The sequence below is a fragment of the Marmota monax genome, unplaced genomic scaffold (assembly GCF_021218885.2).
Source record: "Marmota monax isolate L192 unplaced genomic scaffold, Marmota_monax_Labrador192_F-V1.1 WCK01_AAM20220418_F8-fsc00298, whole genome shotgun sequence".
In the NCBI taxonomy this organism is placed as follows: domain Eukaryota; kingdom Metazoa; phylum Chordata; class Mammalia; order Rodentia; family Sciuridae; genus Marmota; species Marmota monax.
The window spans coordinates 201,322-227,169 of record NW_026694888.1 but is presented as its reverse complement, the minus strand read 5'-3'; the positions used below and the strand labels follow the sequence as shown (position 1 = coordinate 227,169).

The 25,848-nt window shown below is 56.9% G+C and overlaps 2 protein-coding genes across 3 annotated transcripts; both read left to right on the top strand.

Moving 5' to 3' along the window:
- The first annotated feature begins 4,815 nt into the window (after positions 1-4,815).
- On the top strand, positions 4,816-9,285 carry Gal3st2 (galactose-3-O-sulfotransferase 2). Its single transcript, XM_046426798.1, is given in 6 exon segments — positions 4,816-4,916; positions 7,235-7,309; positions 8,251-8,465; positions 8,468-8,502; positions 9,110-9,209; positions 9,212-9,285. Coding segments are annotated over 6 exon segments (600 nt in total).
- Positions 9,286-18,058: 8,773 nt separating this feature from the next.
- Positions 18,059-23,600, top strand: Neu4 (neuraminidase 4). 2 transcript variants are annotated; one of them, XM_058573452.1, is made up of 4 exons: positions 18,059-18,198; positions 19,400-19,603; positions 19,740-19,995; positions 21,204-23,600. In XM_058573452.1, exons 2-4 carry the CDS (start codon positions 19,403-19,405, stop codon positions 22,187-22,189), a joined length of 1,443 nt encoding a protein of 480 aa, XP_058429435.1. In that variant the 5' UTR covers positions 18,059-18,198; positions 19,400-19,402; the 3' UTR covers positions 22,190-23,600. The 2 variants fall into 2 exon arrangements, with proteins under 2 accessions (XP_058429435.1, XP_046282767.2); XM_046426811.2 differs by lacking the exon at positions 18,059-18,198 and having other exon boundaries at positions 19,241-19,603.
- Positions 23,601-25,848: the final 2,248 nt, after the last annotated feature.

Sequence of the window (25,848 nt, the reverse complement as noted above, 5' to 3'; positions counted from 1 at the left end):
AGCACGGTGAATTCATTGCCCTCCTGCCTGCTCAAGTACAGGGCATGTTAATATTTGAGATCCTGTCTCAGGATCCCATCTGTCAACTACAGGGGTTGAGGGCCACTCAGCTGTCTCCATAGATGGAGCTGCTGGTTGAATTATGCCCTCTGGTGATAGAACGGTGTTAGTAGCAGCCTCCTGTTGTAGCTTCCCCCTGATAGCTGTTTCTCCTCTAAGCTTTCTTCCTTTAAATTTTCTTCCTCTGTCTGACTAGCTCGAGAGAACTTCTCTTTTGCTTGATCTAACATGTTTTCTACCATAGTCTGGACCTCTAACAATTTACTTAACACTCTTTCAGTTTGTTTTTTGCTAATTTCTGATTTACTATAACACAAAACAAAACTGAAACAGAATGAAACAAAAACGGAACAAAAAATCGTTGTATCAATTTTCCTATTTTCTTGACATGTGCTTTTGTGGTCTATTTCTATCTTTTCCTCAGGGGCGAACAACTTCAAACCTTGAGCCAACCATTTTTTCCAGTTTGCCTGAGAAAGTTCTAGGGATAGGCAGCTTGAAACAAAAACAAAACAAGAACACATTGTTTTTTGAAATGGTCACCCATTCTCTCGCCTTCCCTCAGGGGCAAGCAATTTCATTTACCCCTGAGCTTCAGGCGTTCCCGCACGGGCCGCCAAATGCTGCAGTCTGGCTGGGCACAAATCACGAGCCACTGAAGCAGGAACAAACTTTCTTTCTGAACTCCACCAGCACACTCCACACATGCTCCCCGGGAACTCTCCCGAACGCCATGCGGCTCCTCCAGGAACCACCAACCGGAAATCCCCCCTCCAGCACTTCCCCAACCAATGCGAACTCTCCAGGAATCCCCACGAGAACTCCAAAGTAGCAGGTCTAGGCAGACAGTAAAGGTCTAATATACAATTGAATCAATCCAGCATCATCTAATGGCTCGCCTCTCAACCAATACTATTGGCAAAATGCCAGGGGCCATTCTGACTCGGCTGTGGCTCTCAGCAGGATACCTCTGAAAGGAAAGTGACCACAACACTCGGAGCGACCAAGAGATCTTTTTGCTGCAGCACAACAGAGGAGAAAAGAGAAAGAGAGAGAGAGAGAGAGAGAGAGAGAGAGAGAGAGAGAGAGAGAGGAAGGAGAGTATGCACGCAAGGGAGACAGAGAGATCAAGAGAGAGAGACAGAGCAAGAGAGCAAGAGAGGGGGGCCCATTAGGAGGGAGTTTTTAGAGCCCAAATCTAACGGGGCCTCTGGGTCTGCAAGCTGCCTTGTTGGCACAAGGGGGGGTTGAGTGTTCAGCCTTGAGGGGGGTTGAATGTTCAGCTTTGACGCAAACAGGTGATAAAGGACCAGACAGAGGGGGGTTTGAGTGCGTGGGCCATCCTGCAGCTAACATTTGTTCAGCCTGCCCTGCAGATAACATAGTTCAGCCTGTTCTGCACCTAACAACCTCTCTTTCCTGAACCCTGTTCTGCTCTCACCCCTGCCTGGGGTGCCGCCTGGCCAGCTGGGCTTTGTGGCTTCCCTGGCCTCTCTGCTGCCCCTGCTTGCCCCAAGTCTGCTGGGATGTGCCTGGTCTACCATGGGCCCAGTGCATGGGCAGAGCTACTGTGAGTACAGGCAAGTCCTGGACACAGGGAACCTCCCTTGTGAAGCAGTGGGTGGCCAACAGGCCTGCCCAAGGTACCCATGGGCAAGGACTCATGTCTTGGGCTTTGTAGGCGATGGGCAGGGCCCACTGGCCTTCTTCTGGCCAGCTGGACATCCATTCTTGATCCTCATTTGGACCTGCCCCAGTGGCACAAAGGTAGCTGGCCTGCGCTTCCTGCTCAGGGCCCCAAAGCTGCTCAGAACCTGGGTTGCTGGGGCCCCAACCTGGGAAGGAGGTGCCCTGCATGCTGGGCCCACCAGCCCTATCACTGTAGCCTGGACCATAGAGGTATCTGAGAGGCTCTGGGTGCACATGAGCCTGAGCAGTCTGGGCAGGAGAAGCAGGAACCTGTCTAAAGGTGGAATGTGGGGGCACAGGAAGCACTTGGGGGAGAGCAGCAAGTCCATCCAGCCCTGCTGCTCCTCTGCCTGCTTGTCTGCTAGTCTGCAGCCCCTGTGCTCAGGGACAGCTCTGGGGGCCTGCAGAGCGTTTTGAAAGAGGGTTCTGCTCTGACCCATGCTCCTCTCAAGTGTCACTGGCCAGCACCCACATGGAATCGAGGGTCAGTGGACAGGGATGGATGGTGTCCTGTGCACCGACCTCCACAGGCACAGCCACCATGCGCAGGCTCAGACTACAGGACCGCTGGACTGCAAGAGGGGCCTGCCCCCATGCATGGCTTGTACATCTTTGGGGTATTTGTCTTTTTCTTGTTGTTCTGCAAGAAACTTTTATCCATGTGGACTTAACTCTTGGGGCCAAATGTGCCAAACAGCCCTGTGGTTTGTCGTTCACCTCGGAATGATATCTCTTTCCTGGGGAAAGGAATGAAATTCCATGCCGTGACCCGACAGAGAACCTACAAACAGACACTTGAATTTATTTCTTGCCCCAGTGCCTCTTGTACACCCCAGGATCTCAGGGTCATCTTTGCCTGATGTAAAGGAAGGTCTCAGAAGAGCGCCTCTGGCATCCGAGCCTGTGCCTCATCCCATCATCCTTGATCTGTGAATCTCGACCTTCCACACATCAGGATATTCATGTCCTGTTTTTATTTGGATGCGGAATCCCTGGTGGTCCTTGTGGGCCCCTTTCCAGTGGGGACAGCTTCCTCCAAGCCCACTCTCCCAGAACACTCCTCTGCTGCCAGGCCTCACCTGGTGATGGAGGAGGGGGGTCAGGGAAGGAGGCCAGAAGGTCCAGTTCTTCCTGAGAACAGAACAGTTAAGCCTTAGGATTGAGGTGAGAGAGGGCGTGGCCCCACCTGAGCTGCAGGTGAGCTTCTTGGGGCTTAAAGTCATGCTCTGTACAGCTGCCACGTCTACCTGGTGCCTGTGCCCCAGGGAGCTGGAACCAGCAGGTGCCCAATGCAGGGGACCTGGGGGCACTTGAACCTACTGACGGTGCTCGCGGCTCTGAGGCCAGCATGCCTCCTAGGCGGAGCGGCTTGCTGAGGTGAGGAGGACAGTATAGGAGGACAGCGGCCCTTACTCCTTGAACATCCTGAGAAGTGCAGATGAGCTCCTGTTTGTCTCTAAAAGGAAGTCTATTTGGATCTGGGGGATTGACCTTGGCACATTCCTGAGTTTGGCCATTTGTTTTCATTTCAGACAGAAGGGACCCGTCTCTGTCCTTCCTGGGCAAGTCCTTTGTATTTTGGGAGCTTGTGGGGTCTGTGCTGCACCCCCAGCATAGGGGCATTGGGACCACCTGAGTGTCTGGGCTGATGGCTGGGGGAGGAGCCATGGGGCTGGGACCTGGCTTGGTGTGGAGGTCTTTGTCCCATCCCAAAGCTGGACCCTGTGTTTGAAGGGACACTCTGGGGCATGAGCCCCTGACACATGTATGCAGTATAGGGAGCTCAGGGGTCAGGTGCTTGTCCCTGACCTGCTGCAGCAGTTGTGGGGTGTGGCTGGGCTGGGACCTGCTGCTTCCGCTCTAGGGACAGCAGAGCAGGGTTCTCTTCAGTGTGGGTCTGGAGGAGGCGGTGTGGCCCAGATCCGCTGCGTTTCACTCCTGTGGCTCCTCAGTTGGGGAGGTTTCTGCAGAGTGAAGCCCACGTTCTCTGCCGGGTCCTACTGCCTCCTCTGTGGGCCACAGGCCTGGGACGGACTCCTGGGATGAACGCTTGGCGCCACCTCACAGAACCCCTCTGGCTCGTGGCTGAGGGAGGGAGGGGCTTCCATTTTGGCTCCCTCCTTCTGCCCCTGTCCCCAGCCCTCAGACTGCATGTTCACATGCACGTTCACAGCACGCGCTGTGCTGCAGGTGCCACAGCTGGGTCTGGTCCCTTCACTGGTGGGGGCCACACTCAGGTCCTCTGGTTGCCAAGGCCCCTGATTGGCTGTCTTTGTAGCCAGGGAACATCTGCATGGACCCTGCTGTGCTCCCAGGAGCCACCTGAGTGAGTCCATTGCCTGCAAGAGACCCAGGAGCCCTGGGCATGGGTTCTGGGATCCTGGGTGGGTTTCTTCTTCTTCTTCTTCTTCTTCTTTTGATACCAGGAGTTGAACTCAAGGGCACTCGACCACTGAGCCGCATCCCCAGCCCTATTTTGTATTTTATTTAGAGACAGGGTCTCGCTGAGTTGCTTAGTGCTTCCAAAGCTGGCTTTAAACTCTCGATCCTTGTGCCGCAGCCTCCCGAGCCGCTGGGATTATAGGCATGTGTCACGGCACCTGGCTGGGTGGGCTTCTGGTGGTGGCCTCTCTGGCTTCAGACCCTGCCTCACAGGCTGGCAGCCCTGGCGGCTCTGAGGACACCATACTGGGCTCAGCCTCCCAGGCTATGCTGAGTCACTTCTAGCCCTGAACCCAGGAACCACCTCCAGCCCCTTGTGTATTTTCCTAGAATTGTGTAAGTGCCGGAGACTCATCAGTCCTGGGCCAGCAAGCTCAGCTTGTCGGGAGGCAGAAAGCCATGGCTCTGGGGAGAGGGGGCAGCTGTGGCAGTGCAGCCAGGAAGGTGTGGCTGTGGCCCTAGGCAGTCTGTGGTACTGCCTGGAGCCAAGACGAGAGGTCACCTGGCCAGGGTTGCCCGATTCTGGTGCCCACAGTGAACCCAACCTGCCAAGGGAAGGCATGAGGATCATGCAGAGCCAAGTGCCCTGAGGAGGGACCAGGCCTGCAGGGGGCTCCCATTGCCATGACTGAGGCACAGCCTCTCAACTTCCTGGAGGGTCAGGGTGTCGCTGACTGGGGGCATCTCTATTCGTCTCCTGTCACTGCCTGTGACCCCGACCTGAGGTCAGGGCCTCCTGCCAACCTACATTCCTCTAGTATGGAGTCTAGGGGAGTCCTGCCAGGGGACAGAGCTGCCCCTGGGGTTGTGTGACCCAGAAAGGGCTTGTGTGGGCCTGTGAGTCACTGTGAGGCCCCAAGGTGGGGGCATGCGGTCCTGCAGTGGCCCCATGGGAGGCTCCGTGGCCCAGGAGGGCTGTGTTGTACATCTCCAGGGACCAAGACAGCTGGAGCTCTTGAAGTCCAGGATGCTGCAGCTGGTCAGAGGAGGAATAGATTGCGCTGGTCCTGCCCTTGGGGCTCCATGGAGACCTCAGAGGCTGAGGAAGGGTAAAATGGAAGGGTAAAAGGTAAAATGGTGGGGACGTCTCAGGGGACTGCTGGGCAGGAATGTGGGATATGGCCTTCTTAGGGCAGAAATGGACTAGGGCCTGGGGTTGTCTGGGTACAGAAGGATGAGCCCCAGGGCATGCTCAGGAGTTCTGGCAGGTGTGCTGTCACACCACGGTTTCCAGAAGGACGACCACCGGCGCTCAGATAAGAGGACTTCACAGCACCCCTCTTACCTGGAGCCCATCTCAGGTCCATCTGGTACTGGAGCAGCAACCTGCATTTGCTGACTGGCTTTATACAAAGGAAAAGTAACTTCTCCTATCTTTCCATCAGGGAGCAGACCAGTGCCTTGGAGCCAGGTACCAGCTGGCCTGCCCTGGTGGGCAGTGTTCACAGAGGCTGCCCAGGTGCTTAAGAGTGCTGGGCTGTGAAGCTGGCAGCGGGCTTAGCAAGTTTTCAAAGAGTTTTCTCCATCGCATGGGTGAAGGAAGGGGCAGAGAAAGAACTCAGTCGCCAGTGTTTGACCTTGATGCACCAAGAAGGAAGTTCTTTTCTTTTTTGCCGCAGTCTGGCTGGGCACAAAATCACGAGCCACTCAAGCAGGAACAAACTTTATTTTTTGAAACTGCCGCCAATGTTTGGTACTAGCCCGGGAAGATTTTTCGATCCACCCACGCGGCCTCCTCCCGGACCGCAGAGAGAGCTCCTCCCCCGGAACTCCCTCCTCCTGTACTTCCCCAACCAATGGGAACTCTCCAGGAGTCCCCATAGCCTGCCTAGGTGAACAGCAGGAGTCCAATATCCATATGAATGCAAATCTTAACATAATCATATCATCTCAATGGCTAGCTGGCGTCACCTTTCCACCAAAAATGCCATGCATCATATACTTGGCTCTTAGCACTCTTTTGCACCAGGGAACTACAGTTTATTTTAAAAGTTTAAGATTTGTGTTTGTCCTTATACATCAAGAGCAAGATAGGCTGGGCTGAGGGTGCGAAGGCGTGGATGTGGCTGCCCTCTTAGATGGGCTGTATGGGCTGCGGACACAGCAGCGGGCACGGGTCTTTGCCTCTGCTTCAGAACCCTGAGTTTCAGCTCTGGGGCTCAGGGTGGCTCCCACCCAGCCTGGGTGCTAGCAAACCACTGGACAGATGGTTAGTGTGTGCTGGAGCTTGGGAGACCCACAGGATCCAGCAAAAACAGAGTGTTTGAAGAAGGGTTTCGTGGGGCAGTTGACACAGTGAGAAGGACAGGCCAGCCGTGCCAGGTCAGGCTCTGCATGGCTCTCATCAGTGAGGGTTCAGCTCCAACTAATTGTAGAGGTGAGGGGCATGACGGCCCCCTCCCTGGGATTGGCAGCAGCCACGGTGGCCCGTGGGTGGCACAGAGCCCATGACTCAGGCCAGGAGGCTTGACCCCTGACTTGTATGCAGGCACCTCCATGGGGGACTGGCCCCCACGTGGGCTTCTCCACCTGTACCCGGAAGACTGGGGAGCTCAAGCTGAGTCTCTCAGGGTTGGGTATACTGCTTACTAAGGCCCCTGGTCCCCCTGGGGCCACGGGGAACCCCATGTGGTGGCTCCTGAGCTCGATGTCCACAGACTTGCAGGAAGTGTGGGGAATGGAGGGGCGTCCCCTCAGCAGGACTGGGACTTGGCCGGGTGGAACCGCGGGTGTGCAGTGGGACAGTAGCTGGTGACACTGTGTTGGTGGCCTGAGGTGTGGTGTGTGCAGTGACCTGGCCATGGATTTGAGGGCAGAGTTCAGTCCACAGCATCCCCTGTAATTCGTTCTGAGCAGAATCGGGGAGCCCGGGTCGCCTGCCCACTCTGGAGGGACCTCAGGTGCACCACACACCGGCTGTTATGGGATGAGGGGCCCAGACCCCTGTTGGGCCATGGCCCAAAGACTTGGGTGGGCTCCTGGACGGGTGGGTGGGTCGGTGGGCAGTGCCATCCTGCGTGGCACTGAGGGGTCCTGCCCACAGGTCCTTCTGGGCCCTCCTCCTGGTGGTGCTTCGGCTGGTTGGCTTGCTGTCCACAGACACTGGGCTGCTCACTCGGTAAGTCCTGCCACGGGTCACCCCGTGCTCTGGGAGGCTGCCTTTCACATGGGGGCCCCTGCACCTGTCAGTGCACATGGCAGGCAGCATCTTCCCTCTGGGAGAAGGTGGTGGCCCTTCCTTGGGGGGACCCATGAGCATCCTGGGCCTCCAGGGGCTCTGTCAGCGTGGCCACCCACCTAGCAGATCTCTGGGCAGGGCTGTGGGGGCATGGGCCGCCTGGGCAGGGAGGACGCAGAGGGGACAGTCATATCTTTGCCAGGTCCTTGCCCAGACTTCGTTGTCCCTTGTCTTCCTCATCACTCTTTTTGGTTTTTTTTTTTTTGGTGCTGGGGACTGAACCCCAGGCCTTGTGCCTGTGAGGCAAGCCCTGCGTCCCCAGCCCCCTCCCCCATTTTTCATCATCAGATACGGCTTCTCTTTAGACATTATGTATCTATTTTCTTGTGGTGCTGTGGGTCAGATCCGCTGCCTTACACCTGCGAGGCCAGTGCTGTACCTCTGAGCTACAACCCCAGCCCCTTCCGGTCACTCTTCCTGTCCTGCACTGGGGCAGGGAGGGCCCTGACACCCGGCCAGTCAGCCTTTGCTCTCTCTGGCCCTGCATCAGGCTGAGTGGCCGGGTGTCAGGGCCCTTTCTGGTTGCGGGGTGAAGGGTCAGCCAGGAAATGGTGGATGTGTGGCTGAGGTCAGCCAGCCAGTGCCAGGTGCCCTGGTGGTCAGCAGCAGGTTGGGGCCTGAGCCTGCAGCCTATGTGGGAACAGATGGCCATGGAGGTGGTCATGCCTGCCCTGCAGGTCCCTCTGTGCCAGGGGCTTCGGAGGTCTTCAGGTGAGGCTGGCCACGGTGTTGGGAGGGCACGGTGATGGCAGAGGTTTGGCTGTCCCCAGGGTGGACGGCTGGGTGCCGGGCATGTGACTGTGGCCGGTGTTCTCCTCCAGCCTGTTCAGTGGCCAGGCTGAGGGGCCACCCACCACCAATGTCGTGTTCCTCAAGACACACAAGACAGCCGGCAGCACGGTGCTCAACGTCCTCTACCACTTTGCCGAGGGGCACAACCTGACCACAGCACTGCCCGCTGTCGGCTCCCGCTTCCACCTGGCCTCTCCCTGGCGCTTCTTGGCACACTACGTGGAGAGCGCCCACCAGGATGAGCCTGATCCTCCCCGCACTTCGACATCAACCTGCCCGAGGTGTGGGTGGTGCAGGCTGGAGGTTGGGCTTGAGGTGTGGACTGGGGCTTGAGCAGACGCAGCCTGGAGGACAGAGAAGGGCCTCGGCTGAGGGGCTGGGCCGCTGGGCCACAGTTAATTGCCCTTGGAAGGAGACTAGCCTGCCTGCCTTGTACCAGAGGGCAGCCCTCTCCTTCTCTCTGCCCCCTGCTCCCGGAGCAAGCCCGTCTTCCACCTCCGACCTCTGCAGCTGCCTTTGGTGAGGGTGGGCTCCATGGATCCTCCTCCAGGTCCTGAGGTCTCAGCTGAGATGAACTCCTCCCAGGGGATTCCTGAGCTGCTTTCAGAAAGACCCTAAGGGGCGGGGAGGAGTTGAATGGGGAAGGGTGTAGCCTTTCAGGGTTTCTCTGGGTGTTCCAGGGGAGAATGGCTGGCAGAAGGCAAGGTGGCCTGGTCTGATGCACAGCACCAGTGAGCCATGTGGGGCTGGCACTGGGTCTGGGCTCTGGGGGGAGTCCACCCACGACAAGCCACAGGCCTCACGGCACCTGCAGGCAGGAGGTTGGGGTCTCTGTGAGTAGGTTCAGCCCTCACCCAGGACCCGATGGGTTCTTCCTTCTGGGAACAGGTGCAGAAAGTCATGCCCAACAACACCTTCTACTTCTCCATCCTGAGAAACTCCCAGGCGCAGCTGGAGGCCTCCTTCACCCACCACCAGGACTACCTGCCGCCTTCCAAGGACTCCGAAGTCTGGACGCGTTCCTGCACCCGCCACAGCGGTACTACAATGCCAGCCGGGGGTGAAGAATGCCTATGCAGGAATAACAGAGGTTTGACCTGGACCTCGGTAACAGAGGCAGCAGAGCAGGGCTGTGTCCGGGCGCGCCTGGCCGAGGTGGAGCAGCGGTCCACTCCTGGGCCCTCTCAGCCTTGGGTCTGAGCTGCCGTGTGGCTGTCGGGCTGGGGCCGGGAGGGATGTGTTTCTGGAGGACAGTGAGCTGTCTTCAGAGCCCTTCCACCAAGAGCTGGCACAGACCTGGCCTGTGGGGCGATGGGTGGCAGCTGGGGAGCCAGGGGCAGGGCTGTGGGCTGGCCCCCAGGGAGTCCCAGAGGCAGACCTGCATTCTCAAGAGAAGCTGGAAATTCAGGGTTTTTTTATTTTTATTTTTTTTCAGTTGTTGATAGACCTTTATTTTTTATTTATTTACATGTGTGCTGATATTCGAACCCAGTGCCTCACACGTCCCAGGCAAGTGCGGTACTGCTGAGCCCCAGCCTCAGCCCTGGAAATACAGGTTTTTATGTGAAATCTCCAAATTAAAAAGCTGTAGTTCCGGGGAGGGCTGCTACTGTGTTTTGACAGCTCCCTACAGGCCAAGCCCACACTCCTTCCAGCCTCCTGGATACACTTCTGTCAGGGTAGGCTGGAGCCATGGTGTTCCAATCCTGCCATTTTTGCATTTCCCTCTTGTGATGGAGACCGTCTGGAAACGTCTCTGGTCATCTGACTTGTAGTCAGCTTGTGATTGTCCCTTGGTGCGGGAGGGGCCTGTATCAGTTCTGGGTCTGGGCTAGTCCCACCTGGGGGGGGGGCACCTGGCGACCATGGGTCGGTGTCAAGATCTGCCGAGCCACGTCTGTGGCCAGGAGAGGTCCTTAGGCCACATCTGCTGGGAGCCTGTTGCCCAGTGTGCTTCTTCTGTTCTGTAGGCAGTGCCCCTCACCTCGAGCACTGAAGTCATTTTGTGAGTCGTGCTTCTGTAGAAGTCTGGCAGACCACAGGTGTAGGGTTTAAGGAGGACAATACAAGACCCAAGAGGAGGCCAGATCTGGTTTGCATAATACCTGGGACCTGGCTTTATGGGCCCAGGACCAAGGAGATCGAGGTGGCACCTGTAACATAGGCAAGGATTTAGGATAAAGAGAGAGAGAGAGAGACATTGAGTTGTGAAGGAACCATCCAGGAGCCACTGAGAGGCAGAAATCACACTCCTCTTGTAAAAGGAGGGACACGTGCACAACTGCAGGGAAAGTCGGGGATTGTTCAGCTGCACCCTGTACCTCCAGCCCAGCTCCTAAGTACAGCCGGTCTCTACATTTTGGATCCCAGCCCACATGGGGCTGCTCACTCTTGAGATGGCCATGTGCTCCCCTGAGTGTGGATCTACTGCCTACATAAGCCCCTATCCACGCCTTGGTCTGGCTCTTGCTGAAATTCTTTCCCCCAGGTATGCCAAGGACCTGCTGGTTCTGAATCAAGCCACTAGATCTTTGTCTTATTTTATCATTGGGTCTCAATGTACCCAGAGGGATTTATCCAGGTGAACATTTAGTAGCAGCAGCAACACAGGCATTTTTTTTTTTACTTAACAATAAATAATTGAGAGTGGTTTTATCATTTGATAGCCCGTGGTTGGGTTGAGCTGAACAGTGTCATGGGAAAGGACCACCAGTGTCCTCTGAACAGGCTTGCAGTGGAGATGTTGCCAACAACACCCACTCGGTGGACATAAGGGCTTCTTGGGTCCGGCCCGCCATGCTGCCCCCAGTAGCCGTGGACCACGAGGGGTTAACTACTGCATTGCCCTGCCTGTGAAGAGGCAGGCCTGGGCAAGAAGAAAATGAGAGGGGTGTGTTAGTCAGAATACCCAACAAGAGCAACTTAGAGGAGGAAAATTTATTTGGGGCTCACAGTTTCAGAGGTTTAGTCCATTGCTCTGGCCTGAGGTAAAGCAGAACTCATGGCACAAGGGGATGGCAGAGGAGAGCTGTTGGCTCATGGAAGTCAGGAAGGAGTGGGGGGGAGGGAGGGAGAGAGAGACAGAGAGAGAGAGAAGCCAGGGACAGGATATAGTCTCCAGGTCATGCCCCAGTGACCTATGACCTTAGCCACACCCTACCTGCCTACAGTTGGCACCCAGTCATCCAATGAAATTGTTAATCCATCAAGTGAGTTAATCCACCAGTGTTACAGCTCTCAAAATCTAATCACTGCCTAAAAGCCCCACCTCTGAACCTTTCTGCATTGGGGATCGTGCTTTTAAAATGTGCCTCTTGAGGAATGTTAAAGGGGCAAGAATCTCAGTGTGATGTGGAGTCTAAGTTGATTCCCCATCTGGTGGGTGGTTTGAAATGTCTCTGGTACAGCATTGGGCAGTTGGTGGGGTCTGGGGAATGAGGCTTGTCCCTCGACCCTCACCTCAAGCTGTGCATCTTCAGTGGCTGGGACGTTAGGAAAGACCAGACCCTGTTCTTAGATATTCCATGGAAGAAAACTGGGTGGGGGGACGCAGGAGGAATTTGTAGACCAGTCTACGGGTAGATTCAACAAACAAACAAACAAAAAACTCCCAAATCCCCAAATCCCCAAACAAAAAACCTGAAAAACCATGAACAGAGCCACACTCTGATCACAAGTGCACCATAGTTTTCTTTAGAAACTGAATTTCTCTCCATGTTCATAGCAACTTCTATCAAAGATGATCACCACAGAAAAATCAGTTGGTTTGCAAAACAAATTTGGTTTTACTTGATGATTCACATAAGTTCAGCGAGAACTGTGATCTACCAGGTAGTGGTCATGGAGTAGAGGCTTCCTGGGGTGCCAGCACAGTAGCACTAGCCTGTCACCCCAGTGACTCGGGAGCCTAAGGCAGGAGGATTGCAAGTTCAAGGCCAGCCTCAGCAACTTAGCGTGACCTGTCTCAAAATGAAAAATGGAAAAGGCTGGGGATGTGGGTCAGGGGTTAAGTGCACCTGGGTTCAATCCCTGGTGCAAAAATCAAAACAAAACAAAATAAGAAAGCTCCTAAGGCTGGAGGCCAAGTCCGGGGCCACGGATCTCACCTGCAGCACAAGGCCCAAGGCTCCGGCCCTCGTCCACTCCCTGGAAGACCAAGCCCCTCGAAGGAGGCTTCTTATCCTATAACAAAGAGGATGGGTCTTTACTGAACTTGTACAAATAATCACGTCATAAAAAGTAAAATATACACACAGATAATTTGTTGATTCTGCAGGAATCTAATAAGGAGAAACATAGTAGATGCCGCACCTGTCTTCAGTCAGCTGGCTCTCTGCTGGGACTGAAGGCCGGCAAGGACAGTGCAGGAGGAAATGTCTACTTGGGCTCGTGTTTCAGAGTGCATTCTCAGTGAGATCAGAGATGTTGCGATAGACTTGGAACTAGGAGAATATGGCTTCCAAACCTGAGCAGAGGCTGTGAAGAGCAGAGACATTTGCTGAGTCCAGGTTGGCCGTGTTCAGTGCAGAGGAAGTCACAGGTGCAGGTTCTGGGGGAAAGTGGAGAAGGGGATGCGGATTCAGGATGAGCCGACACGCAGAGAATAGGGGTCCGAAGACGAGGAGAGGCGCAGATGGGAAGCCGTGAAACCACGGATGGCAGAGTCCCCCAAGCCGAGGAGGGACTCGGGGTTCCAGCTTCGCGTTAGCCGCTCATTACTGTGACAAAGTACTGCAGAAAACAGGGGAAGGCTTATTTCGGCTCAGGGTTTCAGAGGTTTTGGTCCAGGTGGCAGGGAGAGTGTCAGGTCAAAGCTGTCACCTAGGTGATCCCTTCAGGTCATGCCCAGATGACCCATCCCCTCCCCCTGGGCCCCACCCCCCCGTAGTCCATTCAGCTATGCATCCCACTTCTGAGCCAATTGGTGCCCTAGAGCCCAGCTCTGGACACTGCTGCCTGCCCACACACAAGCCTTCAGTGGACATTCCAGATGCATACCGTGTGGCACATCAAGGACTTCCTGGGCCTCAGGCAGCACCCACCAGCTCCCACAGAAAAAGGGACTGTGCTCCGCTCCCATGGGCCGCGTGTGAACTGGGGAGGAGTCAGTGCTGGCCTGAACATGCAGGGCTGGTGGCCCAAGGCCTGGCACCACACAGCCATCTTGCTCCCAGCCGCACGCCGGAGAAGTGAAGTCCAGCATCAGCTCACATCTTTGTTTCTGCCTTCGAGGTTGGTGGGGATGTAAACTGGTAATGTCTCTTTTGGAGGGAAACATGGGGGTGTTTATTACTACTTGAAAATGCGTGTGGCTTGTGATAGAGAATTGTGAGTGCTCACCGTAGTACAAGGAAAGGAAAAGTGTCCTGAATGTTGTGGTGTGTGAACCATCCACAGACGCTGACTCCATTGCTCTGGGTCCAAGTGAGGCAGCACGTCGTGGCGGAGGGTGTGGGGGAGGAAGGCAGTTATCAACACTTGGCAGCCAGGAAGCAGAGAGAGAGAGAGAGCTCCACTGACCAGGGACAAAATATACACCCAAAGGCACACCTCCAGGACCCACCTCCCCCCAGCCAGACCCCACCTGCCTGTGGTCACCACCCAGCTAATCCCTGTCAGGGAGTAGTGCACTGCTTAGGTAAGGCCCTCCTGACCCAGTCTCTGCACCTCTGAACCTCCTCACCCCGCCTCACGCCTGGGCTTTGGGGACGCCTCACATCTGAACCACAACAACCTACATTCAGAAAAGCCCACGTCCAAATTGTGCTGACTGTAGATCACTTGAAGGAGAAGCTCACTCAGACTAGGGGAAACTCAAGCAAAACTCAGCCTTTTAGATGAAGACAGAAAGTTCTACTGGTGAATTCAGAATCCCACGAAGAGTACTTGTTGCTGTTTCTTATTACTTTGGGTGCAGGGGATTAGATGGAGGGCCCAGGGTGCCAGTCAGGCCCTTGACCGCACAGAGGACAGGACCTGGGCCCAGGGTGCCAGCCAGGTCCTTGACCGCTCAGGGGTCTGGATGAGGACCCAGGGTGCAGCCAGGCCCTCCAACATGGGGGCATGAGTCAGCCTTCCTGCTTGGTCACCCCTTTCTTCAATGGCACTGTGGTGATCTCTATTCATTCCGCTGATCTTAAGAGCAAGAATAATCTGTATTCAAGAGTGGCCTTCTTCATGAACCTGATTGAAGTGGTTTTTGAGAAAAATTAAATCTGTGGGTGAATGTGTACTTGTAAAAGTACAGATTTAAAATTCTGCTGATGGTTTGGCAGGTGAGAAAGAGGCCCAGGTGTTTCCACTGCACGCAGCCTTTTAGGGTGACAGTTGTGACTGTCAGAAGGCCATCACAGGACATTAGGGTTCAGCGTCACTATATTTTTCGATAGTGTTTCTCAGAGTCACCAAATCAGCCTAATGAGTTCATCATCTCCACAAGAGAGGAGATGCACCTGCGGGATATCCAAGGCCACCTCCAAAATCTCCAAAGCCAAAGCACACCATGTAGAGCTTGGCTCAGAGAATGTCCCCAACAATGCCCAAAAGCACACCATGTAGAGCTTGGCTCAGAGAATGTCCCCAACAATGCCAAAAAGTCTGAAACCCTGTGAGCTGAGAGCAGGGACAGTCGGCCAGAGTCACAGAGGGTCACTTCCTGAGTCGTAAAGTGATTAAAAGACTTAACAAAAAGGCACGAACCCCAAACACTTCACCTTTTAATTTTCCTCAGTAATAAGAACCCCAGTCAAGAGCACAAGACCCAGGAAATCGTCTTCACCAAACACAGACTAGTTACCAAGAGTACAGAAGACCCCTATGGGGCTCCCTGCAGAGGCCGCCTGGCAACTCACAGGTCAGTCCTGACCAGGGCCCAGGTCTAAGGAGACAGACCCTGGAAGAGTGTCTGAGGCTGTGTGCACCCCACTGGAGGAGAGCCAAGCAGGGAGCGCTCCTGGGGGCCTCGCAGGGCCTGAGAAAGTGTTTTACAGAGGACACCCAGGACAGTTCACAGCCACCATGAGAGTTCCGGAACAGAGAGCTGAGCTCTGCAGGTCCTTAGAGCAGATGCTTCCAGTCTGACCTGGGAGCCGCGTCTCCATGTCTCTGATGGAGCAGGCGCTTACAGGACCTGAACAGAGAACTGAGCCACTGTCACCTGGGAACACGGCAGAAGAGCTGCAGATGCAGAGACGGCTGAAGACTCAGCACAGGTCACAGAATTCAATAAGAGTCTCTTGAAAACTTTACCCCCAAAACGAACAAACAAGACTTTACCAAGAGCAGAAGACACCTTGAGAAAAGCCTTCCTGTGTTTTTGGTTTTGGTACCAGGGATTGAACTCAGGGGCACTCCGCCACTGAACCCCATCCCAGCCCTATTTTGTGTTTTACTTGGAGACAGAGCCTCACTGATGTTGCTTGGTGCCTCACTTTTGCTGAGGGTGGCTTGAACTTGTGATCCTCTGGCCCGACTTCTTTTATTCCTTCCTTAAATTTGCATTTTTGAGGCAATCCATTAAAAGTTTCTGAAATTAGGCAAATCAGTCTTTTTTATGAATAAAAATGATTTTCTATAGTCTTTATAGTTTTTCTCATCAAAACCACATTTTCTTCATGTATTCTTTGTATGTAGACTAATAGATGTTAATTTAAATCTTTAGCTTTTAGTAACCTTGATTTCTAGTGAAGTCCCAGGGGGAGAGATGTTCTCAGTTACCTGCCACATATCATCAGCTTATAAAAACACATCTTAGAAGTTTTTGAAACATGTGCTTCTTCTAGAACAAGTTTGCTTCTTGATGTGACGGGGATCTCAGCGGACCCAAGTGCACACGTTGTCTTTTCTGTAGAGCATCAGGGCCTAGGGTATGCGGGGCGCCGCGGGCAGTGAGGCCCACTGTCCATCCCATAGCCAGGCATGAGCTTTGTGACTGCTCTGGCACCACTTCCAACATCTCCATTCACCTCAGATGTTTATTTTAACAATAAAGCTTTTATAAAGTAATATAAGCTTTTACATACCCAGATTACTTATGGAAACTGAGATGTTAGGCAGGCAGAGGCTTAATTTCCAGTCATTTCCTGGTTCATAAATACCCTACCTCACAGACTAACTGCTGGGCTGGAAGCTCAGGAAGGGCCCCTACCGCTTATTTACTCTTAAGTCAGACTCACATTTTCATGGTCTTAAACATCTAGCCAAGATGGAGATGACCCGGCCTGGCAGCAAACCCAGGCAAAAATGAAGGCTAACAATTCTAAAGACATCTTCATTTTTACTTTACTAGTAAATGTAAAACCGACTTGTTCACCACAGATTGACTCACATCGCGAGCACTCGGAGGCATTTGGGTAACTAAGCGGTTTTCATCTATGTGAACAGACACCTGCCGTCGGTGAGCTGACCCAGAACTCCCTCAGGGACTGGACCTGAGGACAAGGTCCACCTGCATAACATACGGACACATGTGTGCACAGAGATCTCACCGTTTTCATTTTAGAATTCTGGTCATGAGACAAAAAGCAGAGTGCTAGAAGCTCACCAGCTTTTATAAAGAGAGCTGAATCCAAGTCCCATGTCTGACAGTAGGTCAGGTTAAGGCCACCTGGTAGCACGGCGGACCCTGGGACTTCATTCCGAGAGCTGGTCTTACAGAGGCTACGGACCAGGGTTGGGGTAAAGCAGCCCCACAGCAGCTTGGTTTTTAAAAACCCTCTTCCCCGTCCCATCCCCCTTCCATCTTAAGGGGGTTCGGGAGCTGCGTCAGGTGTTTGCATTTTAGCAAGGAATGCGGGAATAACCACCCCAGAAGCACCTGGAGTTTGATGGCACAGCCATCTCTTTCGTTTGCCAGAGTGGATTGCTTGACTGAGCAGCACAGGTAGAGAATGTGTCTAGAAATGGTCTTTAAAATATTATTCATGTTTTCTTCTTTTTTTTTTCCTGGTTCATATGGCAGACAAAGCTGTTTTTCTTGTGTTGGACAGACACAAGGAACGTCCTGCTGAGGCCGAGGTTCTGACTGAGGCAGAGGGCTCACTCTCTCTGTCTTATTGGGCTGCTCTTTGTCACCTTGCTGGTCAACTTTGTCACTGTGAGGAAGTGCTTGAGAAAATCAGCCCACAGGAGGAAAGGTTTATCCCAGCTCACGGCTCCAGGGGGTTCAGTTCAGGTTCACTGGCCCATGGGTTCAGCCTGGCCTCAGAACTCCAGGTTGGAGCCCACACAGAGCAGGCTGTGGCCAGAGGTCTGACCATCCCCTGCTGAGCCACAGAATGACCCCTACAACCTCTGCAGGGGCTTAGGGGTCCAGGTGCCAGAAGACGAGTTTGTCTTGGGGGTCCCGTTACCTCCAGGGCCTCGGCTTCCCCTCCTTGGCTCCGCCTTGGGCAGGGGGTGGGTGAACACGACCGTATGTTGGGACAGCCGTCCTGGTCAACCCCAAACCTGCTGAACTGGCCATGTGAGTAGGCGGCTAGTGCTGGGAGCCCTGTTCCTCTTCTCAGACTAGGGGACATGCTGAGACCTTTCAGAGCCTGGCCTGGGCCGGGGCGTGTGCTGTGTGGTGGCCTGTCCCATCTGAAGCCTGTTTCCCTCTGTCTGCTCCCTGAGGCATTCACCTCCTGCTCCTCCTGGCTGAGGCTGAGCTTGTGCTGACACCAGCCCGGGTGGGCCCAGGCTGTGGGGCACCTGCCAAGTGTGGAGAGAATGTCCCTCTTGTGCCCATGTGGCCTGGGGAGCCACGTGGCACTTGCACCTGCTGCTGGCGTGGGCACAATCACCCTTTGAGTGAAGAGCCCAGGGGCTTCCAGGAGACAGGAAGCGGCCTCAGAGGCCGCCAGAGCTGGTGTGGGGTGAGCAGAGCCGGGGCTGCGTGTGGTCCTCCCTGAGGGCCTTCCTGGAGGCAGGCGGAGGCAGAGGACGTCAGGTGGAGCTGGAGGGGCCAGCAAGCCCTCCGGTGTCTGCTCTTGCTTGCCGTGAGTGTCACCCTTCTAGGGCTCCACCATGTGGGTCCCCATGAGCAGGCGGGGGCGTCCCTTTGCAGCAGGGGTTTTGGTTCTGGTCAGGTGTGTGACTAGAATCCTGATCTCGTCCCCATCTCCAAGTGCTCTAGGCTGACCACCTCTGTGTCCTGGTCTGGGATGTGTCTGGCTTGTGGCCTGGCCTGCTGGCCCCATACCTGCATCTCCTCCCCACCACCCCAGCTGGCTGTACACACTCACTGCCCCGGTCTGTCTCTGTGCAAATCAGACAGAGACCCCTGGGAAGGTCCACCCAAGGCTGCCCTGGGAGGCTGCTCCCTGGAGGCCCCCGCTCCTGGGGCTTCAGGCTCCTGTGAAGAGCCCTCCAGGTCCCCTCAGGCCAGGGCCCCACAGATGTGCGAGGGATTCCTGGGATGGGGGTCTGGATACGCCAGGTGAGCTGCCCACAGCAGGGCTCTGACCACTGAAGGGGGCTGTGGGTGAGGGGAGGCATGGCTGGCTGAGGTTCATCTGGGGCAGTGGGATCAGGAGGCCACAGGAGGACCTTCCTCCATCCCTGCCTGGGGCGGTCCTCGGTCCTGGAGTGTGGCCCCTCTTTGCTCCACTCCGAGCTCCTGCTGGGTCCCATCACCACCTCCAGGAAGCTCCCTGCCCCCACCATGTGCGCCCGCTCAGGGTGGGAGAGAGGCTCTCACAGGGAGGAACTGATGAGGACCCAGTGGGGGTGATCCCGGTTCCTCCTGCCCTGGAGATCTGCAGCCCAGAGCTGCGTCCACAGTCCAGGCCTCCCAGTGGATGGGGGTCGCCATGTCTCTGGGCCCTGAGGGTCTTCCGGCCTGCCCTGCCTGTCCCGTGGGAGGGTCCTGTGGTGTGGGGCACCTTGCACTGGAGGGGGCCTCTGCTGTGCACCCCACCCCCACCCTGCTCAGGCAGCCCGGCCGTTGGTGGGTCCCTTGGGGCCTTGAGTTTAGCCCCTCCTCTGTGGGGACGCTCTGAGCGCTCCCCTGGGCACCGTGTGGGAGCCCGTGAGTGTCCTGCTGTCTGTCTTCCCTGTGGCTCAGTCCATTTGTGGACACAGATGTTCTTGTTGCCACAGCTCTGGCTGACCATCTGCTTGGCCAGGCAATCCAGACCGACGGCGGGCAGGGCTGGGCTCCCTGGGACCGTCCTGACCTGCGGCCACTCTGACCTGCAGAGCATGGGGGTCCCACACATCCCAGGGCGGACGGTGCTTTTCCAGCGGGAGAGGACGGGCCTGACCTACAGGGTGCCCGCGCTGCTCCTGGTGCCCCCTGGTCCCACGCTGTTGGCCTTTGCGGAGCAGCGACTCAGCCCCAGCGACTCTCATGGCCACCGCCTGGTGCTGAGGAGGGGCACACTGGCTGGGGGCTCCGTGCAGGTGAGTGGTCAGCACAGAAGTGTGGGGTCCTGATGCAGGCAGCCTGGATGGGGAGGCTGAGGCCCAGTTCCTGAGCGCCCCCTGTCCTGGGCCCAGGCCTTGGGCATCCTGGCCAGTCACACTCCTCCTCTGGCAGTGGGGTACTCTGCATGTGCTGGGGACAGCCGTCCTGGAGGGGCACCGCTCCATGAACCCCTGCCCAGTACTGGACACAGCCTCAGGCACCGTCTTCCTCTTCTTCATCGCCGTGCTGGGCCACACCCCCGAGGCTGTGCAGATCGCCACTGGCAGGAACGCGGCCCGCCTCTGCTGTGTGACCAGCTGTGACGCTGGCCTCACCTGGGGCAGCGCTCGGGACCTCACTGAGGAGGCCATCGGGGCCATGGTGCAGGGTAGGCTGGCCAGGGAGGGTGGCTCCCCTTCCCCACAGGCCACCTGGGACCTCCTGCTGGCCCTGCCAGCCGCCTGCTGAAACAGGCTTCAATCCCGCTCTCAGGACTGTCTGGCCCCCAGGAAAACCTCATTCCCAGGCAGACGGGATGAGTCCTCCACCCCACAGCCGGTGGGCAGGGCCGGTGCCTCCAGTGGACCTAAGGCACTGTCCTCTCCCTGGCCTTGACTGTCTGCTGAGGCTGAGATCTGGCTTCCAAACCCATGGCCTCCCACCCCCATGGCCTCCCATTCCCCATGACCTCCCACTCTCCTTGGCCTCCCACCTCCATGGCCTCCCGCCCCCCATGACCTCCCACCCCCATGGCCTCCCGCCCCCCATGACCTCCCACCCCCATGGCCTCCCACCCCCATGACCTCCCACCCCCATGACCTCCCACCCCCATGGCCTCCCGCCCCCCATGACCTCCCATCCCCATGGCCTCCCACCCCCATGACCTCCCACCCCCATGACCTCCCACCCCTATGGCCTCGCACACCCATGACCTCCCACCCCCATGGCCTCTTACCCCCCATGACCTCCCACCCCCATGGCCTCTTATCCCCCATGGCCTCCCACCCCCATGGCCTCCCACACCCATGACCTCCCACCCCCATGGCCTCCCACACCCATGACCTCCTACTCTCCGTGGCTTTCTCTTCTTTCTCTCTCCTCATTCAGCCTAGGGGACCTGGCCTTTGGACTCTGATCCCCAGGCCTTCCCTCTGAGACTGCTACCCCCTCCCTACATGAAGATTGGCTGCCCACCAATCTTCATGGCCACCCTGACCTCTGCTGGTAGGCACTGACCTTGGACTCCATGCGGAGGGAGATGGACAGTGGGCAGAGCTGCTCCTAAGGCCTCTTGGAGGCCCTCACACCCCAGACCTGCCCAGCGGCTCTCTGCAGTGCCTGTGCCTGCCTAGCACCACTGGAGGCCACCAACTGGACTTGGGGTTGGCGGCTGGCTGAGCCTGACTCAGGGCCAGGTCTGGCCCAGGTGTCCAGCCCTTGCCTCGTAGCAAGCCCTGGTCAGAACCTTGGCACCAGGGGAGAAAACCTGGCCTGTCAGCCTGACCAAACTTCTTCCTGCCCCCTCATGGGCACTGCCCACTGCCACCCCCTCTAGGGCACCCAGATCCCCTCTCACCTCTGCCTTCCTTTGTGCAGGCTGGGCCACCTTCGCAGTGGGGCCAGGCCACGGGGTCCAGCTGCGCTCAGGCCGCCTGCTGGTTCCTGCTTACACCTATCGAGTGGACCGTCGGGAGTGCTTTGGCAAGATCTGCTGGACCAGCCCCCATGCCTTCGCCTTCTACAGTGATGACCATGGCCGCACCTGGCACTGTGGGGGCCTGGTGTCCAACCTGCGCTCTGGCGAATGCCAGTTTGCCCCAGTGGACGGAGGCTTCCTCTACTGCAATGCCCGGAGCCCCCTGGGCAGCCGTGTGCAGGCACTCAGCCCCAATGAGGGCACATCCTTCCTGCCCGGGGAGCTTGTGCCCACCCTGGCCGAGACTTCCCGGGGCTGTCAGGGCAGCATCGTGGGATTCCCTGCCCCACCCCCCGGAAGGCCTCAGGATGAGGGGCAGTCGCCGGGCACCAGGAGTCCCCCTCCCCCTCCCCCCCTCTGTCCTGGGGTCCTGGAGCCCTCTGGGGAGGGTGCTGAAGACCCTAATGGGGGCTTGGTGTCTTTTCAGCCCTTCTGCCTCCCACAGCCCTGGGGGAGTGGTCCAGGACAGCCTGGCCCTGAACCTGGGCTTGGTGAGGACCGGGGGGCCGGGATCCCAATGCTCCCCGGGCCCTCTGCTGCCCCACCTCGAAGCCCCACATGGCTGCTGTATTCCCACCCTGCAGGGCGCAGGGCCCGGCTCCACATGGGCATTTACCTGAGCCGGTCCCCCCTGGACCCCCACAGTTGGACAAAGCCCTGGGTGATCTATGAGGGCCCCAGTGGCTACTCTGACCTGGCATTCCTAGGGCCTGTGCCTGGGGCGACCCCAGCCTTTGCCTGTCTGTTTGAGAGCGGTGCCAGGGTCTCCTATGAGGAAATCTCCTTCTGCATGTTCTCTCTGCCCGAGATCCTGGAAAACGTGCCGGTAGGCCTTGAGCCACCCGCCTCTGGGGACAAACCTCGGGGGCACTGCAGGCCCTCTTGATGGGCCCTCTGGCTGGGCACCCTGGGGGGGGGGTGGAGTACACAGAGAGGAAGGCTGGGGTGACCACAGGATGGACAGAGCTCTGCACCCGGCTTCTGCCCTGGCCGTGGAGGGTGAGTGTGGAGGACCCTGCCAGTGGAGGTGGAGAGGTCTGCCTGTGGGTGGGGTGGGAGAAGGCCTCTTCCCAAGGCTGACCAGGTGGCCACTGCAGCTCTGGAGCTGGACAGTGAGCCTCAAGAGCCAGGGTCTCGTCTGCCCAGACTTTCCTTCCTCACTGGCAGCTCCTGTTCAGCAGACAGCTTGCTGCTCTCTGGAGTGAGAACCAGAGATAAAGGGCTGAGTGGTGTGTGGTGCATGCTCCCATGTCCGAGCCCTGGGGAGGGCGCTGTGCTCTATCTAGCCCCTTCTCCAACCCCCTGCCTCAGACCTCCCTGCCCTAACCACGCTGCCCCCAAATGCTCGGGGGTGGCCGGCAGAAGGGAGGTCAGGAGGAGAAGAGGACCTGTGCCTCTTCTGTCTGCTGTCCACTTGGTGCTGACCCCACCATTCTGGGATATGTTGATGGGTAAGGTCTCCCCGTCTCTGAATTTCTGTCTGCAGAAGCAACTGGGCTCCATCCTGCTTGGCTGCCCCTGCCCAGAGGAGGGCGCATCTCCTGGGACCAACCAGTATGCCCTGTGCACCCGGAGAGGGCTCTGGTTGCATGGGGGCTGCTTTTAAAGTCCTACTTTCTAATTATAAAATTGTATCTATTTCTTTCTGTTTTGGGGGGGACTGGGGATTGAACACAGTGGTGCTTGACCACCGAGACACATCCTCAGCCCTTTTTTGTATTTTTCAATTTGAGTCAGGATCTCACTGAGTTCCTGGGACCTTGATGAATTGCTGAGACTGGCTCTGATCCTGACACCCTCCTCAGTCCTGGAGCCACTGGGGTTACAGGCATGTTTCACCACGCCCGGCTAATTATATCTAGAAGACAGATAACTCTCTTGTCTGTCATCTGTCATCTATTTACCGATCAATCACCTGTCATCTAGCTGTCAATCATCTATCATCCATCAGTCATCTATCTATCTATAGGCATGTTGCAGAAAATATGGAAGATGTAGACAGCTCTCAAGAAGGACTGGAAGTGCCCCGAGGAGCCTCTCCTGGGCTGTGCATGGCCTTCTGTGTGCCTCCCTGACCTCTGGCTTGCTGGGCACTGGTGCCCCTTGGTGGGCACTCTTGGCCAGCAGTAGGTCTCACATGCCCTTATGTCATTTCTTCACGAGTCCCTGTCCTGTGACCAGCTCCTTGGGTGTTTCTGGTCTGAGCTCCTCCTGAGGTTGCATGGCCGCCTTGGGCTGTCTTCCCCGCAGTGTGCCGCATCCAGGAAGCCTCCAGGCTACAGAGGGTCCCCAAGGGAGCAGAGGACCTCTTCATTCTGGGGCTCTGTGCTGCTGGCAGGGAGCTGCTGTGGGGGTCACCACTGGGCTTCAGTCAGGGGCAGGAGGAGGAGAGGAGAGCCCCTGGCTGCTCAGGCCTGTGGTGACGTGTTTCCTGGGTCACCAGGTCCTGTAGCAGAACCCCGCAGACAGCTGTTTCCTCAGGGTTCTGAGGTCACGAGGGCCTGATTTCTGGCTTGTAGGTGAAGAGTGGGACTCTCTGAGGCTCCTTCGTGGGCGCTGATCCCTCCCGAAGGCCCTACCTGCTCACGCTGCCATCTTGGGGGCAGGGATCTCAGCACCCTCCTGGGGACGCATTTGGACCCTCAGCTTCCGTGTCTGAGTCAGAGAAGAGCAGGTTTCTCTGAGGTCCTGGGGCCACATGGCTGGAGTACTTATAGCCCCTGCTCTTCACTCACTGGGGCCAGCTATGTCCCCCCCATGCGTGTCCAGCCGGGTCCTCCGATGGTGACCCTCTTTGGATATAGGGTCTTTGGCCTCCATAACCTTCCTGATGAAATCCAGGAAGGCTGCCTGGGTCAGGGTGAGTCCCAACCCCAGGACAGTGTCCTCCCAAGAAGAGGGGACTCTTCTTGAGACAGCTCTCCAGAGGACTGGAAGTGGCCCGAGGAGCCTCTCCTGGGCTGTGCATGGTCTTCTGGACCCAGGAGCCAGAGCAGAGTGGTGGAGTGGTGAACCCCTGAGTGGGAAAAGGCAGGTAGAACCTCCCCAGAGCCTCAGGGAGCGGAGCTGGTGGCCCTCTCACCTCAGATGTGGCTTCCCTTGAGGGTGCTGTGGTCCTGTGTTGAAGCCGCCCTAGAAGTTACGCCACGGTTTCCTCTCTGGCTGTGCTCCCACAGGGACCTCCAGATGTCTGCCGAGCTGCAGGCCTTGTGCTGGCCAGAGCCACTGTGCTCCTCCCCTGCCCAGGGCTGGGTCCGGCCCCGGCTGCCAGGCAGGTGGCTTGGCCCGAGGCCATCTGGGACCACCACAGGGTGCTGACCTCTTCAGCAGAGCAACCGGGCCAGGCCAGGCAGGTGGCTTGGCCCGAGGCCATCTGGGACCACCACAGGGTGCTGACCTCTTCAGCAGAGCAACCGGGCCAGGCCAGGCAGGTGGCTTGGCCCGAGGCCATCTGGGACCACCACAGGGTGCTGACCTCTTCAGCAGAGCAACCGGGCCAGGCCAGGCAGGTTTGGGGAGTGCGGCCACCTCGTGGGGCCCAGGCTATGGAGGCCAACCCCGCGGGCAGTTGGACAGGTTAGCAGCCACTCAGAGGAAGGCCTGGCGGTGCCTGACTGCAAGGCTACAGGAAGGCCTTGTCCCTGGAGCTGGCTTCAGCAGAGGCCTACCTTCTCCAGGGTCTGTTTCTGAACTCTGAGCCTAAGACCCTGGTGGAGCTTGCCCACAGGGAGCCAGTACACAGGCCCTGAGGCTGGGCAGAGGTGTCACCGTGCCCATGCCCAAGGCTGCCCACTTCCTTCAAGCTCCAGGGGCTCCAGAGACATCTGTGGGGACCACCCACCGACCTGCAGCCCGCCTTTCCCACACCCTGCTACAGCACGTCTGTGCGGCCCTGTGGTTCCACTCCTCCCTCCCTCTTGGTTGTCTTCTTTCCAGTCCTGGTGTGCTTCCACTGAGCTACCTCCCCAGACTCAGTTTTTTTTTTTTTTTTTTTTTTTTTTGAGGCAGGGTCTCCCTAAGTTGCTGAGGCTGGCCTTGAACTTGGGATCCTCCAGCCTCAGCCTCCTGAGTTGCTGGGGTTACAGATGAGTGCCATTGTATTCAGCTGAAAGGAAGGACATTGTGACACATGTTACACATGGGAAGACCTCGAGGACATTATCCTGAGTGAGATTAGCTAGCCCCAGAGACACACCCTAGGTGATTTCAATTACCCAAGCTCCCCAGGAGTCAAATCAAAGAGACAGAGAGTAGGAGGGGGTGCCAGGGCTGGGGAGAGGCCGGTGTTGCAGGGGGCTGGGGGTGGGGCACACAGCGTCTGAATGTGCTTGCCGCCCCCGGTGCGCACTGTGCCTGGTCAGGGCTCTCACCATAAGAGTTGGGGACCCGCACAGCCCCTGGGGCACAGTGCACTGCCTTGTTCAGCGTCTTCTGACTGGTTCAGGCCGTTTCTAGGCCTTCCCCCAGCAAACAAAGCTGCAGTGAATGTCCAGAGCACGGTTCCTCCCAGACAGAGCCTCGACTTCCCCAGGGTGGATTCCCAAA

Coding starts and splice junctions, on each gene's coding strand:
- Neu4 (XM_046426811.2), top strand. CDS start 19,283: ATGTTCTTGTTGCCACAGCTCTGGCTGACCATCTGCTTGGCCAGGCAA. Junction 19,604..19,739: donor TGGCTGGGGGCTCCGTGCAG/GTGAGTGGTCAG, acceptor CTCCTCTGGCAG/TGGGGTACTCTGCATGTGCT. Junction 19,996..21,203: donor CATCGGGGCCATGGTGCAGG/GTAGGCTGGCCA, acceptor TCCTTTGTGCAG/GCTGGGCCACCTTCGCAGTG.